Source organism: Colletotrichum acutatum, assembly GCF_030867785.1.
Source record: "Colletotrichum acutatum strain CBS 112980 chromosome Unknown BDZ83scaffold_70, whole genome shotgun sequence".
Lineage (NCBI taxonomy): Eukaryota > Fungi > Ascomycota > Sordariomycetes > Glomerellales > Glomerellaceae > Colletotrichum > Colletotrichum acutatum.
The window spans coordinates 59,592-74,219 of NW_026849064.1; the positions used below are offsets into that span (position 1 = coordinate 59,592).

Below are 14,628 nucleotides of genomic sequence, written 5' to 3' on the forward strand. Positions count from 1 at the left end.
TCGATGATGACCTGGAAGCCACACTCACAAGATTTTGTACAATGCAGAATTTGGAAAAAGGCGGCAAGCGAAAGCCAAGGCTGGGCTAGACTAGTTTCCGCGAGAGGGTTTGTGAAGGTGAGTGAGGTACTGGGAGATGGGTTGAAGACTGATGCCTTCGTTAATGAAAGAAAAATAGAGTCAAAGCTCTGCGTGCATATATACTTACAAGATGTTGCAATCTGAGTCTGGGTCTTGGTCTTACCCGAAGCTTATCTGATCAAGGAAGGTGCGCTTGAAGGATTGCATGATTACGCTTGGCACAACCACAGCCTGGTTTACAACGTATAAGATGCAGTCATGGATAAATCCTGCGAGCCATATCAGTTTTAGGTAGAGAATGCCAAGGCTCATAGGATTGTTGTAGCTGTTACAGGAAGGACCTCGGACTAAGCTCGCTTCCAGGCGGATGAAAAGTTCCAAGGTACATACTACATGGCGTGATAGGTATACAAGTTAAACTGTGAATGATATCAATTGTTCGACGACATCAATCAAATGCAATTGTGACAGGGTCATTGAATGTGAAGATGGATTATATTTGACGACAAACGTATTCGAGGTGGTAAGCGGATGTGAGACGGGAAGAAGAAAATAGATCGCCCGAAAAAATACAAAACGCCGCTTTTACGTGTACGATCATTGCTCCAGTGATAATTCTTCAATCTTGCTTAGGTTCCTTGACAATGTTCGCATGGTGCCCCGTCTGCGTGTTCGCACCGCTCTTTGAGTGCTCTTTCCTCTCCTCGTATTTCTGCTCTGCTATCTGGTGCTTGGCCTCAGCCTTGCTGGAAGGGTCCTCTGTTCAACGTCAGTATTCGGACTCGGCCATGAACAGTGTGGCAGGAGGTTATCATACTAAAGGTGTCGGCTTGAGGTTGATATTGAGGCATGTTGGAGATAGAGCGTTCTTAGGAATGAGGTTGTCGAGTTCAAATGAGCGTTGAAGGTTCTGGTTGTGTGTATGTAAGAGTACGTGCGAGAGCTTGAAGTCAAGTAATAGGAAGAAAGTGATTGATGATGAGGTACGATAATGATATTTAAATCTGACTGACAAAACTGTTCATCTCCTGATTTCATCAGCTACTATCGAAACCTATGGGATCATTACGCGCATTGCGTAAATCGAGCGTCACTATCGCGGCGTTTATCGTGTGTTTATAGTGACGTCAAGTATTGGGTCGAAATGTGGAAATTTGCGGGAGCAGCCATCGCATCACAGCGTTCAACTTGCCAATGATCACAGCTCGGGCGGATTTTGCTGACGAGATTGCGGGTCACGTCTCCGTCGAGCCGGAGAAGAGTCTCCCAAGCTCCATCATAACTGCGAGGCAGGCATTAGCTGCATATCACGGAGTCGAATACTACGAAGCCGTTATATCACTCTGCTTGAAGGTATTAATGGGGGGGGGGGGTATTTCGGCGCGCTGAACTGCGACGGGGGGTTTGTAATCGGAGCATATACGTTATCGCTGATGCTCTTCTCGATATTTTCCAACAATTACTATCATGACTGGCAGGTGCCGCCGTGGTTGGTACTCTGGGAAGATAGGATGAGAACTTGGAGCTTTCCTGCCCTTGAACACTCAATTACATGGCACAAGTAAAGGGTTAAAACCCACATTACATTTTCATGGGCCTTTTCGATTGATTAGCCTAGGCGTTCTGAAGTCTAGGCACAAGGGCAAATGGGTCCTGTGCAGTTCCTCAGATATGGCTGTCTAGGGAAAATCTCGTCAAGTACGCCCGATTATACAAAGTAGATGGTGTTCTTTTCTATGCACGCTTGCTGATGCAGGTTTCCAGATGAGACTCTATATAACGCCCCCGGAAAAGTGTGATGTAAACGGTAACGAGAAGAAAAAGGAAAGAGTGACAAGATGAACGTCTGGCGAATGTGCCCATATTATCTATAATCCTCAATGATCATATCCAGCACCGCGCTGCCATGGACTGTGCATATAAGGTTAGCAAGGATAGCGAGAGACTGATTTCAGCGAAGGACAACTCACCTATTGTTGTTTTGGGATCGAAACTCGTGGATACTGCGTGCAGATCCGTTCCCAAACGGACTCGGCGGCGGGAAGTCACTCGCCGGAGACCGCGGCGGGGCCGGACTTTGAGATCGTAATGAACGGTCGGCGGGGAACATGGGCACCGACGGGCTCACGGCGGGCCTGGAGCCCGGCGAGGGCAGATATGACATTTCGTGGGTATCGCCTCGGCTGTTGAGGTTCGATGTGGACGTGGACACGTGCAGGCTCATGCCGCTCTCGGTGGCCTTCTCCTCGCCGTAGCGCAGCGACTCGCGGCGGTACGGGTTCACCTTGTCGTCTTCGTCGAGGTCGAGGAGCGACTTGCCCTCGGTGCGGTCGCCCTTTGCGAGGATGGAGGGGTCGTTGAGCTGCGTGGGGCCGGTGCCTGTCGGTTGGCCCTTTACGCGCCAGAAGACGAGGATGCTGGAGATGAGGACCATGAGGAGGAGGACAAAGGCGAAGATGACGTTGACGATGAAGAGGATCACGCCGACGACACCGACGACGATGCCGGGGGTGTCGAAGACGTTTGTGAAGATGAGGAGGAAGACGGAGTTGATGAAGTTGATGGCGTAGATTGAAATGTTGAAGGAATTTGTGCTCTTGTCCATGAAGGGCTTGAGGACGCTGACGGCGATCAGGGCGGCGGCCTCGATGACGATGAGGGCGATGGCCTGGGCGACGCCGGCTTTTTGACCGAACGCGATGACGGCGGATTTCAGGAAGATGTAGGCGATGAAGGGGATGATGAAGTAGTACGCAGAGGCGCGGTACTGAACATAGAGAAAGCCCCATTTGTTGATGATCTGGGGGTTCGAGAAAAGAACATGCGCGGGGTTCTGGTGGGTGAGAATTGACTGCTTCGCAATGAGGATGACCTTCCACGAGGCCCAGATGAGCGTGAAGAGGGTGCCAAGGAAGAAGAAGACGGCCAGGACGACGAGAGCAGCCGAGTCGATCTGCGTGAACTCCCACAGGCACAGGACGGCGATCTGCGGGAAACCGATGAGGTTGAGGCGGAACAGGACGCCCTTGAGGGTGGTCTTCCAGTCGCGACGGAACTCGACGAAGCGGTCCTTCTTGGACCATCCCTGCTTCACGGCGATTTCGGTACCGTATCGGAACGCGGCGATGATGAGGACGGTGAAGATGATGAAGAAGCAGTAGACGATGAGGCCGGTGAGGAACAGGTTGGTCGATTCGATCTTTGCCTTGAAAGCCACGCGCTGGATGCCGTAGACGACGTAGGAGCCGTTGTCCTGGAGGATGTTTGCACGCTTCGCGATGGCGTTGATGCCGCGCTTGACGGGGCCGATGCTGTTGACGATGTCGAGAGAGCGTTTCGAGACCTGCACCGAGATGCCGCTCAACGAATCGAATAGTCGCGCCGCCTCACCGCCCGTCGAGCGCTGGTACCACGTACAAAGCGTCTGCATCCAGCCCAGCCTGACGACGCCCATGGACCACTGGAAGTTCTGCGTCCAAGCCTGTACGATGGGCGGCATGTCGACGCCCGAGAGACCGACAAAGGCCTGAGCCTGGAAGTATCCGAACAGAGATAGGGCGTTGGCTGCGAGATGGGCGGCGGCATCGGTATGGCCCATGGCGGAAATGATGCCGGCGGACCCGAGACCAAGGCCGGCGATGACGGCGGTGGCCCATTTGACGCCCACGAGATCGACGGTTTTGCCGTTAGAAAAGTCGGCTTCGACGCAGGCGACGGTGGTGTTCGTCTCGGTGAGGTTGACGATGGCGCGGATGGTGGCGTCGAGGTCGGGGATGGTGTAGGCAATACCGGGCACCTGGTCGAGCTTGTCGCCGATTTCGAAGGAGAACTCCATGTCGATCTTGCCGGGCTTCATCGGGCAGAGGCCCTGGAGGTCCATTGTGCACGGGTCTATCGTCATCTTGAGGTATTCGTAGCCGTAGATGCGCAGGGCGACGTCGAAGACGGCCTTGCCTTCCACCGAGACGACGGCGGCGATGTTTGCCATGACGGAGCCATTGTTGGCGGAGACGACGACATTGAACAAGCTGGCGGAGAAGTCGGATTTCTTTTGGCAGTTGTTGAGGGACGAGGACTGGAGGATGCGGTCGGCGTTTGCGGAGGAGGGGAGGAGGGCGGCGAGGAGGGTGTAGATGAGAAAAGGAGCGACTTGGGTGAGCTTCATGATTATTGCTTTATGTTTAGTAGTAACGAATGTGTGGTGTTTGTAATGTTATTTGCCCGTCAAAGGTGTCTGGTCGCAGGCATCGTCAGCTTGCGATTGGAAGCACTCTACGATGGCGACGTTTGAAGCTTCAAGCCTTGTCTCTTCCTCGTGTGTCCCCTCGGTATGTGCGTGTGCGAGAGTGTGTCTCTACTCACGATAGTTGGACGCGGTGCAGAATCATCCGATGAGCTCAAAAGGGTCCAATTAAGGTTCCACGGTTGTCCCCTGAAAGAGTGGAAGGGGGCAACTGGGCAGGGTGGGGAGGGGGGAAGAAGAGGCGAAGCGAGTGAGAGGATTCTTCCCCTTCAACGTCGAATAGTTCCTCGTTGTCTTTACTGAAACTTCGACGTCAAATTGGTTAAAGGAAAGACAGAAAACAGCGTTGCATGATCGGAAGAGACTCGGACGGGGGGTGACAGGGCACACGGTCGCTCTTCTACGGATAGATTAAACAAGAGAGAGACCCGATAGATTGGCGACGAGAGTCAGAGAGGTACGAAAAAAGGGTGGTTTGTTGCCAAGCATCAATTTCCCGTTCGGTTTGTGCACATCCTCAATCCGTCAGTGACATTGCCGCTCCCTTATTCGTGTCCCCGTCGTTGCACTTTGTACATAATCGGCATAGCTGGGGAGGCGAAGCAAGCTTGGTTGTGGGCCTGAACAGTTCAAGCCAAGCTCGAACTTCTGCTCGTACGGAAACAATCGACAGACCGAGAATCTGTAGCGGCAGCAGAATGTCTTTCCCTCGGGGTTCTGGTCCATGTTCCAGCGCCTCCAACGCCTCTTTCAACGGTGGCTGGAATAGGAGTCAGTCATGATCCAGGGGCTATCTACAGCCTACGAGTTAGCACCGCGCCTGGAGGTGAACTCAGAAGAGGCGGAACTGCAAAACCACTGGCCAGTGACAGCTTGGCGGCTCTTCCACCTGAAGATGATGTGAGATGGGAATGCCCACGACGATCACGCATCCAATCCCATCACATTCCAGCCGCCGTACCTGCGTATGGGATACGGGGCTCATGGGCCGCCATGGCACCAAGAACGGCCCAAGCCGGCCGTTCCTGACCAGCCAATGCCGGTACCTCTCGTCCCCCTTGTCAAGCTGAGGAGGGATGGCACTCTGGGAGAGGGGAACAAACCGTGAGTCCGTGACAACTCTGGCGGCCCTGACAGTTTTGGCAGCTCTTTGGCAGCTCTAGCAGCGTTGGTCCGCGCCGGCCGCGCTCCAATGAAGGGTCGTTTTCGTTTCCTTGCACTGCCCCCAAAGGTGATATTCGGTTGCCTAAAGACTGGCATGACAGCCCATGACTGGGTGAATGACTGATCCTCTTCCTTTCGTCTTTTTGGTGCGGCGAACCTGCGGCCCAGAGACGAAAGACCCTCCTTTGAAACGAGAAGAGACCCAATTGAACCCACTATGAGTGCTCGGCTTGAGCAAATCAGTCTTGGGTTGGGCGGCACGCACGGCGGCTATACGAGTATTCTCACAGCTTCTTCTGCCCTATTATCCCCTTTTTATGTTCTTACAGATACAGCATGCTCTAGCCTCTCGAAGGAATAGGAACACAAGGGGTCTGAATCGGGGCAGAATGTGCGGCCCCGCTCCCAAGCATAATTCTATGCATAGCTCAGGGGTAGCGGTAGCCTCGTGAAAAAAAAAAGCAGAATGCACGGCTGCTATCTGCACAGTAATCACCATCTAGCGATTCAATACTACCACCATACGGCAATGTCGAGCCGAGATTGGCTCCGGTCTTTGCCCAACCCGACGAACAGGGCCCATACGAGCAGGGCCGGGTTGTGGGCAATGGATTCCATGGCGGCAGTCTCTAGAGCCTGGCCCCGGTACCGGTCGCTGTTAGTGCAAAGTAGCGTAGCCAACAGGCCAACACTAATGCTGTGATGTTGGCCGAGAATGTTATTGAAACTCAATTGATCCAGAACTCCATCTTGTAGGTGCTGAGAAGAGAGGTGGCTATCGACACAATTTGTGATTGTATGTCACATCCTTATTGTTCCTTCCTATTTCTCTATTCATGCTACAGTTCTATTTTACGAATAAGTAATGCTACCAGTGCAAAGAGGCATCCTAGACCCACGCAGTCTCCCAAACCCGCTTAGTCCCGCAAACCGAAACTCGGTGATGGGCGCAGCTTCAGAATCGCAAACCCGACGAGACTCCAAACCTCATACTGAGAATCAGATTGTGACATAAAAACACCCGAGATTCCTTTGTTGCAATCTCACACAAGGGACTGAGGCTGTGAAGTTCACAGCCCCAAGACAAGATTGATTTTTCTGGAGATGAGTAAAGTGCCACGACAATTGGCAGCTTGGCAATACGTTGGCAGTAACCACAGGCATCCGTTCGACGATTAACGGAATTCTGCCGCAACGGGCGGTTCTCCTTCTTCCTTCTCGCTGGCTACTGCACTTATTAAGAACGAAACGAAACAATCAATATTTTATACTTTCGCAGCTTCTGTATCGTCTGCGCAGGACACCATGTAGTCAAGGACTATTCTGCATGTACATGATCCCCGAGTTTAGGTCGCATGAAGAGCGTCATAAAGCCTCTCTAGACCGGTACTCCGTAAATGTCCGACAAGAACCTCGACTAGTACGTACGGTGTAAAATGATACAAACCATATTGGTCACCCAACCTTCGTCACTGTTGTTGAGATCTTTCAAATCCAGGTCCAAATAGCAGGGGTATTTGATCGCCAAGAATGGGGTAGTCGTCAGCTCTCCAGATTGTCACCCAACGAGTACCACTGCGCCATGCCCCGGGAAACTCACAACATCCGACTCCATCAGCATCGCAGGGCTGGACTTCAGCCTGACGAGAGAGTTGAGAAATCCTAAAGTCTGGATTCACTTTGATATTGCGTCACTCCATCATGGAAAACACGGCATGCGCAAGAGCCACAGAAACCGGCCGCCGTCCCCAATTGTTTCGTCGATCATGTTCGAGTCTCCCCCGTGGGTGAAATTAGACGGGCACTCTCTCGATCGACCTGTAACCAAGATTGCGAGGCTGTGCTGCTGTCCCAACTACGATCCACGGACCACGCGGCAGCGGCCATAAGCAGGTCTCACAGGCACGATACAATGCTAGCCAAGAATGCCAATGGACGGGCGCCAGGATGAAGTTATCTGGCATAGCAGTTTGCCAACTCCTCACGTCGGCGTCGATTCCTGACAGTGTCGCCCTCATGAGAATGTGCTCTCTCTTGCTGTCGTCCCACTTCGCAATGATCACATCGCCATTGGCTCTCGTCAATTAAATGCAGCCCGAATCACAGTAAAGCCGCGAATACAGGCAATAAGCCCCGTGTCGCCGTGTCGGCCACCTGTATCTTAGGCAAAGTGCCGATACCGTGCACGCTTCCGATTCGGGCTGTCCATGGACCGTTGATTGGGCTTAACCGGGGGCCGACATCGCCGCTCTGCGCAAACTCACCGTCGCCATATGCCGAAAACGTGAAACCTAATCATTTGAAGTGGGGGGGGGGGACTTATCCCCCCACGACCACTGCCGTCTATCTTATCCAGAGCAGTGAAGTAGACATCACCATGAAATAATCTCGCGAGACAAACACTGCCTGGTCCAATCTCCGCAGAACTGCTCATACAATCTCAACACGGTCAGCCACAGGCCTGTCTGTTCCACGCGCCACCACTAGATTTCCTCATCTAGCGAGTCACAATGACCCTCGGCCCTCAATGCTGGCGCTGCCGCAAAAAGCGCCTCCGATGCGACTCCTCCGTCCCCGCATGCCGGAAATGCATCATCGCACACACAGAGTGCCCGGGCTACGGCGAAAAGAGGCCCATCGCCTTCCGAGACCCCCTCGTCCTGACGCAAAAGGGTGTTGTCGTCCGGGTCCGGGATCGGGAGCCGGACGCGGAGGGTCACCGCGAGAGTGACAGTCACCGTAGCCGAGGAAAGACACGGAGCAGCAGCACCACCGGTAGCACTAGCCCACCGGCGTCGGTCCTTGGCATCGTATGCCGATCGCCGAGAACGGCTGGATCCGTGATGGAGTTGAGGATTGCGGCTGATGCCATGGAGTACTGTGGGTAAACACCTTCGCCGCGTGGTAAAGCTTCGCCCGTACAGTGAACCTCACTCTCACTCACTCACACAAATTACAACTCGCTCATTCATCACCGCCCCTTCACTCATCACCACTTCCCACCACTCACTCATCTTCACATCTTCACTGCGTGAATCTCGCTTTCACATATTCACTCTCGTGTCATTGCTCGACTGATCACCAACTGATTACTCGTCCATAGATAATCACCACGTAGCACCAGACCTAGTCCCCTACTCAACATCAACATCACCATACCAAATCTCCCCCAACCAAATAGCCTCACTCGCCTCCTACCTCCGCAATACATACATCTCAATCGCAGCCCTCCATAGACACATCAGCGGGCAGCCCTCATCGTCATCATCAAGTATCTTATCCAGACTATCAACTAATAACAAGACTCTCGCTACCTCCGCATTCCGCTCTTCCATCAGACCAAATGCATCCGCACCAGGCGATAGATCCGAACTATCCAGACTCATGGCAGCAGGCGACTTCAAGAGCGTCCACTTTGCATCACAAGCAGCCGCCTTACAAGCCCTAGGCCAAGAACTCTGCGCATATCACCAACCTCACAGGAACGACTCAACAAACAACACCGAAGATCCGGGGCCCAGTATCCTCCTCGGCATCATGGTGATGCTCACATCCCAGGTGACCCCCCCCCCCCCTTTCCCCCCTCTTTTTCTCGCCATCTCTCTCGTCCTCACCTTCCCATCATACATACCCTCAAAACGGCAAAGCATTAACATCCCCCAAAGATCCAATTCTCCGCCTACGCCCCCTGGCAATCCCACATCACCGGCGCCTGGAGCATAATCCTCACCCACGGCCCCTTCGCCGCCGTCGCAAAATCAGACCCAGAACTCTGCCGCCTCCTCCAGCAATTCGCAATCTTTGATATATTTGGCACGTCCACCCACGGCGCCATCAACAAAACCATCACCACCAGCAGCAGCAACTTCTCACTACCATCAGTCCACGTCGTCAGCACGATCCTCGCAAGACAAGAATCCTATGAAGCAATCTTTCAAGAAGACTCTGATACCAACGCCCGGAACCCATGGAGGCTGGTTCCCAACGACCTGGCTACGATCCTGATCCGTATCAACGGACTACGGGCGCGGAGGGCACTCTACCCAGAGACGGCGAAGCATCTCCCCGAAAGCCTGGCTGCTGTGTTGGACTATCTTGATACCTCACCGCCAGAGAAATGGGCCGCAGAGATCTCGGCGACCGCACAAGTCTCGCTGGCACCGAGCAGACTGAGCGAGGACCAAGAAACAAAAGACGCCTGGGTCGCACTAATGACGACATATCACAGCGCCGCCGCCTTGTACGCCATCAACAGTCTCGCCGGCCTCGGGACCGCACCAAGATCAAGCACTGTTTGGTCAGAACAAGTCTTATCCCATCTTGCAAGAAGGGAATCAGCAGCATATAGCACCCTCGTTGCAAGCCTCCGCGTGCTCTTCACCCAAAGAATCCAGCGGCAACCCTCGCAAGCCAACAACAACAACAATAACAACACCCCATCAAGTTCCATTGCAATCAGCGCGGGGCTGTTACACAAATTCGTCATCTGGCCAATGGTCATCGGCGGAATACAATCCGCCCTCATCTACCACGACCAAGAAATCACAAACTTCATGTGCTCGGGGATGCAAGCGGTCGGCGAAGAACTGGGCACGGTAAGCATGATAGACGGTGCTCGTCTCGTGGAAAAACTACAGCGGGAAGCGAAGCACGGTCGCAAGTTTTCGTCATGGGACGAGCTGTTTGAGGGGGCACCCTTGTTCTTGATGTGATTATACTCCGTACCATCTTCCCTCAAGTAAAACCCAAGGGTCACCCAAGAATCAAATCGCGGGATCCGGTCGGGAGCTTGGGGACCATCCAGTGATCCACCCCGCAAAAAGGGGATTTGGGATTTCAGGGTCTCGCCCAACCCCTCCGAGCAATACCGGGTCAGACAGCCAAGCGTCGCCGATGTTTTCGGGACGATCGTCCGAATTCTCTGCATGCCTTTGAGTTGCAGCCGTTCGAGCCGCGGCCGATCACTGCCGGTACCACCAAGAATCTGAGACACGGAACGGCATGCAGCGTTTGCAATTTCTCACCAAATTCCTGCGTTCATCAAACGTGGCCGTCTGATTTAGCAATGCGCGAACATCACAAAGTAGGGGCACTGAGACAAGAGTGTTTAATGTAGTCATATAATCCATTGGATATGTACAGGAGAAAAGGTGCGTGCACGACGCCGGTAAGCTGATGGGTATCTGTCCCGAGCAGCAGTCAAGATTACAAGTCGGTGTAATGTGTCCAGACAAGCAAGGAGCAGCGCCGGTGCGATTCTCACACAGCGTCTGGTAATGTTGGGGGCAATAGGTGCAAATATGCAGTTGGCATGTCGGCCAATGCAAACCTCCCAGCAAACAAAAAAAGGAAGAACAAGAGCAGGCCCCCCAATGCTCATGCAAGTGCGCCGCTAAGAGACGTGACGGAAGATGGTCGTAAAGTGCAACATGCCAATTGCTTTTGAGCAAAACCTCGTCGTCGTCTAACCTCGAAGACTCGCCCCGAGAGTTATCATGTTGCCGTCGTGAGATTGCCACCCTGATCTATATATCGTTCGTTTCGGAACTATATTTTTTTCTTTGCTTTTCTTCTTTGATCGATTCAAGTAGCGTAGGCCAGACGCTTCTACCGCTGGATCTCGCTGACGCTGACGCGGCTTGACCTCCAGTCGTTGGTGGGAGTCTGCTTTGAGGACCCGAAACCGGGCATGGAAGCGAAGCGGCTCAATCGCTTCTTGCTAGGCTCGGTCTGTGTCGGGGCGACGGTAGGCGAAGCAGGCTCGGCATGGTGGAGGGCATTCACCCGTGGTGATGAGGACTCCTTGCTGCTGGTCGTGCCGGCGGACGAGGAGCCGGTGGAGGTGGGAGTTTGGTAGACATACTCGCCGTCGACGTACACCGCGTTGGAGACGAAAGTCGAGCGACGATGACGGCGACGAGTGTAGCGCTGCTCCAGGCGGAAGAGCTCAATCTTCTGCTGGATTCGTTCAAGGATACCGGGAGCCATTGTGACGAAGTTTTCGAGCGAAGACGATCGGTAAAGGTATGGAATGCTTGTTGTGCTGGGTGTTGTTGGAGAGCTCGATCTTGCTCAAAGTTGATGGCGGGACGAGGCAAACTCAATTGACTCGACTTGGGATGAGGTTGTTGTGCAAGTACAGATGACGGGACGTGATGTACGGGAGGATAAAGTCTGTGAACGGTGGCAGACGCACGTCGTAATGTAAGGGCGCAACAGATCAGACGGAAAGCTTATCGGTCGCGGTAGGAATGGGTGGAATGGAGGTTGCAATCTTGTGACACAGATGTCTCTGGTGGCTCGGATGTGTTGCAATCCCCCCTTTTTTGCCGACTGGCGTTTGCGGTAAGATGTCTGTCGTATTTTGAAAGCTGCTTGGCAACAGGTGTCTGATTGTGGTGCCGTGATCGGGGGCTTTGGCTCTTGGATTTGTTCTTTTTTCTAATTCAGCACTCTGTGGCTGATAGTAGCTTGGTGTCTGTGACCACTGTTGGGAGTCGGTGCGGGAGCGAGGGAAGGAGAGGTAGTCAAAACGCCGGGCTTCGAGACCTCTTGGGTGGTTTTGGTTTATTAAGGTAAGTTGTGTTGGAACGAGTGGACTGGGTGGGAGTGTGTGTGTGCGAGTGAGGGAGATGTTGTATCCGGTCTGGAGTGGTTGGGCTGGGTTGGTCGGGATAGATAGAAAAAGATTGGAAGAATGGCGGCGGCGGCGGCTTGGCCCAAGGTGGTAAAGTGAGTTGGAGGAAAGGTACCTTTAGGTCGGGCCGGAGGGTTGAGGTGTGTGCCGTGTGGTGTGGTGGTGGTGGTGGTGGAAAGGGAAGAGAATGACAAGGTGCAAGGGAAAGGATTGGATGACCGAGAAGGGAACTGCCAGTGTGGAAGGGAAGGGGGAGACACCGAGGTACTTCGTGAGGTACTTTAAAAGGAGGGGAAAGAACGACTCGTGCAGGGAAAGAACCGTCTACGAATCACGGATTCAGCAGATGGAAAAGGTAGTCACAGATACGGTTGCAGCTGCAGGAAGAGAACCTTGATAACGCTGTTACGGGTTGTTGGCAGGCACGGAAGACGAGAGGGAAAGAAGGAGAGGAGACGGGAAAGAATGGTGTGGTGTGTCAACTTGCAGTGGAAGGAGCAGGTGCAGGAAGCTGCAGGTGGCAGGTGCAGCAAGAGTTGGTCTTTTCCTCTGGAGCGATGGAGACTGGAGGGAATGGGGCACGGTGCTCGGGCTTCTGGAACTTGCAGACGGGGTGGATTCCGTGGGAGGGAGCAATGCCCTGAACTTTGAAGCACTGGGCTGGGCATCTTGGACCAATCCAAGAAAGTTTGCACAATTAACAATTGGGGCCGCAGGTGCAGCACTGGTGCACTGCAGACAGGTGCAGGTCTGGGCTATGCATATCGAATGTCACCCTCAGCGTCGCGCCTGGATGCATCCAACGCTCGCTCCCAAACTTGTCAAGAATCTTTCAGCCACTGAGAAGCGCTGGAAAGATGGGAAAAGATGGAAAAGAGACGGGTCCTCCGATAGACCGGTTCATCCTCGTTCCTTCCCTGCCAGTTCCTGCCCATCGTTTCCTCTTCCATCAATAGCGTGGGATTGGTACCCACACCATATCAATCCACCTCATCTTTACATGGTCCCACTCTCCACGCATTCGCAGCCAACGATATGGCGCCAGCCGGGACGCCTTCCCTGTCCCGCCATGTGCTCTCCTGCCCTTTCCCACTTTGCTCTTTCCCAAGCTTCATGGCTCCCCGGTCGTTGCTTCTCTTTCTTGGTGTCTGCTCCGAGTTTCGTTCCTCTTCCGGTGGAGTTTCCTGCACTTGCGGCCATTGTTCCCAGCTTTTCCAAACTTTGGCTCGCGCACTTGCACTTTGTTGGTTTCTTCAGCTCCGCCGTCGTTTCTTTGTCGTGAATTTTCTCGCCGTTTGCCTTGTGTTGACCAGGCCGTTTCAATCCGTCTTTATGTCACGTTTTTTCTTTTCTCCTTCGGCCACAACCGTCAGCCTCCCCACGAACCGGTCCCTCACTAAGAACAAACACCACGCGTTGGCGGTGGAGGCCTAGAGGACTAACTCCCAAGTCTTCGTTTGCTTTCTTTTGGGTGGTTCGTCCGTCTCGGCCCGTTGTCGAGTAATCCACCGCTCGTCGGAAAACTCCAGACTCGAGACTCGAGACGGGCCTTCAAAGTTCGACCACCTCACCACACCTCACCACTTGAACGCTGCTCCCAAAATGTGACCCGCTGTGTCGATCCGGCCTGGAATGCTCCACGATGCCGTTAGTGAAGCACCAGATGTTCCGTCCGGGTATTCTGTCCTGTCGCCCGCGCCTTGCTTGCTTGCGTGCTCGCTGACTTAAACCGAGTCCAGACTGCAGAAGGTCACTGCACACCATCTCAGTCTCCCACTTCCCCAACCACGTCTCAGGGTCCCAGGAACGACGAATCCAGATAAGGCACCGAACCATCACCAACTTGACACCGAAAACTGTCAACCATGATACCATCATCCTCGTGTCTGCCCCTCCCGCCCCTCTCCTCCGCCACCCAGTTCCCCTGAACCTTCGCATTCGGCGTTACATCGCTCCATGAGCAATCGGTGGGACCAACACCCAGGGGTTCGTCCGCTTCGATCCCCGCCCTCCGAGTCAACCACCCCGGCGAAAACCTCGCCCTTTAGCGATATTGCAACTGCGCCGTCGGGTCAACCAGTGTCGTCAGTGCCCTGCAACCTATCAGGCTTCAGCAAGCTCCTCTGCCCATCCCAGCTGACCGGATGATGGAATGTGGCGATGACTTCAAGACAGGCCTCAAAGGCTACGTCTAATGGACTTCACGTGATTCGAGCTTATATCGAGGATAGTACGCTGGCAGTCATAAGTATGGCTTGCTGCAGTACGAATCTATGTGGCACCTCCCTTGCCAGCCTAGAACGGCCTTGCTCGGATTGATATCCACCTCGCACGGTTACTCAACCACCATATCACCGTCATCCGTCTCCATCTCAGCCATCGATGCCTCATAAAGATCGTCTTCTAGCTCAGGACAACGCACTCGCAAGCACTCCAAAATCTCCATGTACCCCCCAGAACCATCGTTGCCGTCCGCCTCTTGCAAAATATGTTCCAGTGCGGA

The 14,628-nt window shown here is 53.6% G+C and overlaps 4 protein-coding genes across 4 annotated transcripts; 1 reads left to right on the forward strand and 3 right to left on the reverse strand.

Moving 5' to 3' along the window:
• Positions 1-557: 557 nt before the first annotated feature.
• On the reverse strand, positions 558-1,086 carry BDZ83DRAFT_627274 (uncharacterized protein). The gene is made up of 2 exons (XM_060508620.1): positions 899-1,086; positions 558-840 (listed from the first exon to the last, which is right to left on the reverse strand). The coding sequence occupies exons 1-2, from the start codon at positions 930-932 to the stop codon at positions 701-703; spliced, it is 174 nt and encodes a 57-aa protein (XP_060363111.1). The 5' UTR covers positions 933-1,086; the 3' UTR covers positions 558-700.
• An 872-nt stretch (positions 1,087-1,958) lies between these two features.
• Positions 1,959-4,246, reverse strand: BDZ83DRAFT_581696 (uncharacterized protein; the record flags this gene model as incomplete). Its single annotated transcript, XM_060505482.1, has 2 exons — positions 1,959-1,992; positions 2,052-4,246. 2 exons carry the CDS (start codon positions 4,244-4,246, stop codon positions 1,959-1,961), a joined length of 2,229 nt encoding a protein of 742 aa, XP_060363112.1.
• A 3,752-nt stretch (positions 4,247-7,998) lies between these two features.
• Positions 7,999-10,587, forward strand: BDZ83DRAFT_702871 (fungal-specific transcription factor domain-containing protein; the record flags this gene model as incomplete). The annotated part of the gene is made up of 4 exons (XM_060511469.1): positions 7,999-8,175; positions 8,242-8,368; positions 8,592-9,046; positions 9,154-10,587. The coding sequence occupies 4 exons, from the start codon at positions 7,999-8,001 to the stop codon at positions 10,198-10,200; spliced, it is 1,806 nt and encodes a 601-aa protein (XP_060363113.1). The 3' UTR covers positions 10,201-10,587.
• A 508-nt stretch (positions 10,588-11,095) lies between these two features.
• BDZ83DRAFT_653374 (uncharacterized protein) lies at positions 11,096-11,476 on the reverse strand (the record flags this gene model as incomplete). Its single annotated transcript, XM_060510611.1, has 1 exon — positions 11,096-11,476. One exon carries the CDS (start codon positions 11,474-11,476, stop codon positions 11,096-11,098), a length of 381 nt encoding a protein of 126 aa, XP_060363114.1.
• Between the last annotated feature and the right edge of the window lie 3,152 nt (positions 11,477-14,628).

What these genes read in the sequence shown, in the direction of transcription:
- BDZ83DRAFT_627274 (XM_060508620.1), bottom strand. Translation starts at nt 932, where the DNA reads ATGCCTCAATATCAACCTCAAGCCGACACCTTTA. An exon ending in ACCTCAAGCCGACACCTTTA is followed by an intron (nt 841 to 898) that starts GTATGATAACCT and finishes GACGTTGAACAG; the next exon opens with AGGACCCTTCCAGCAAGGCT.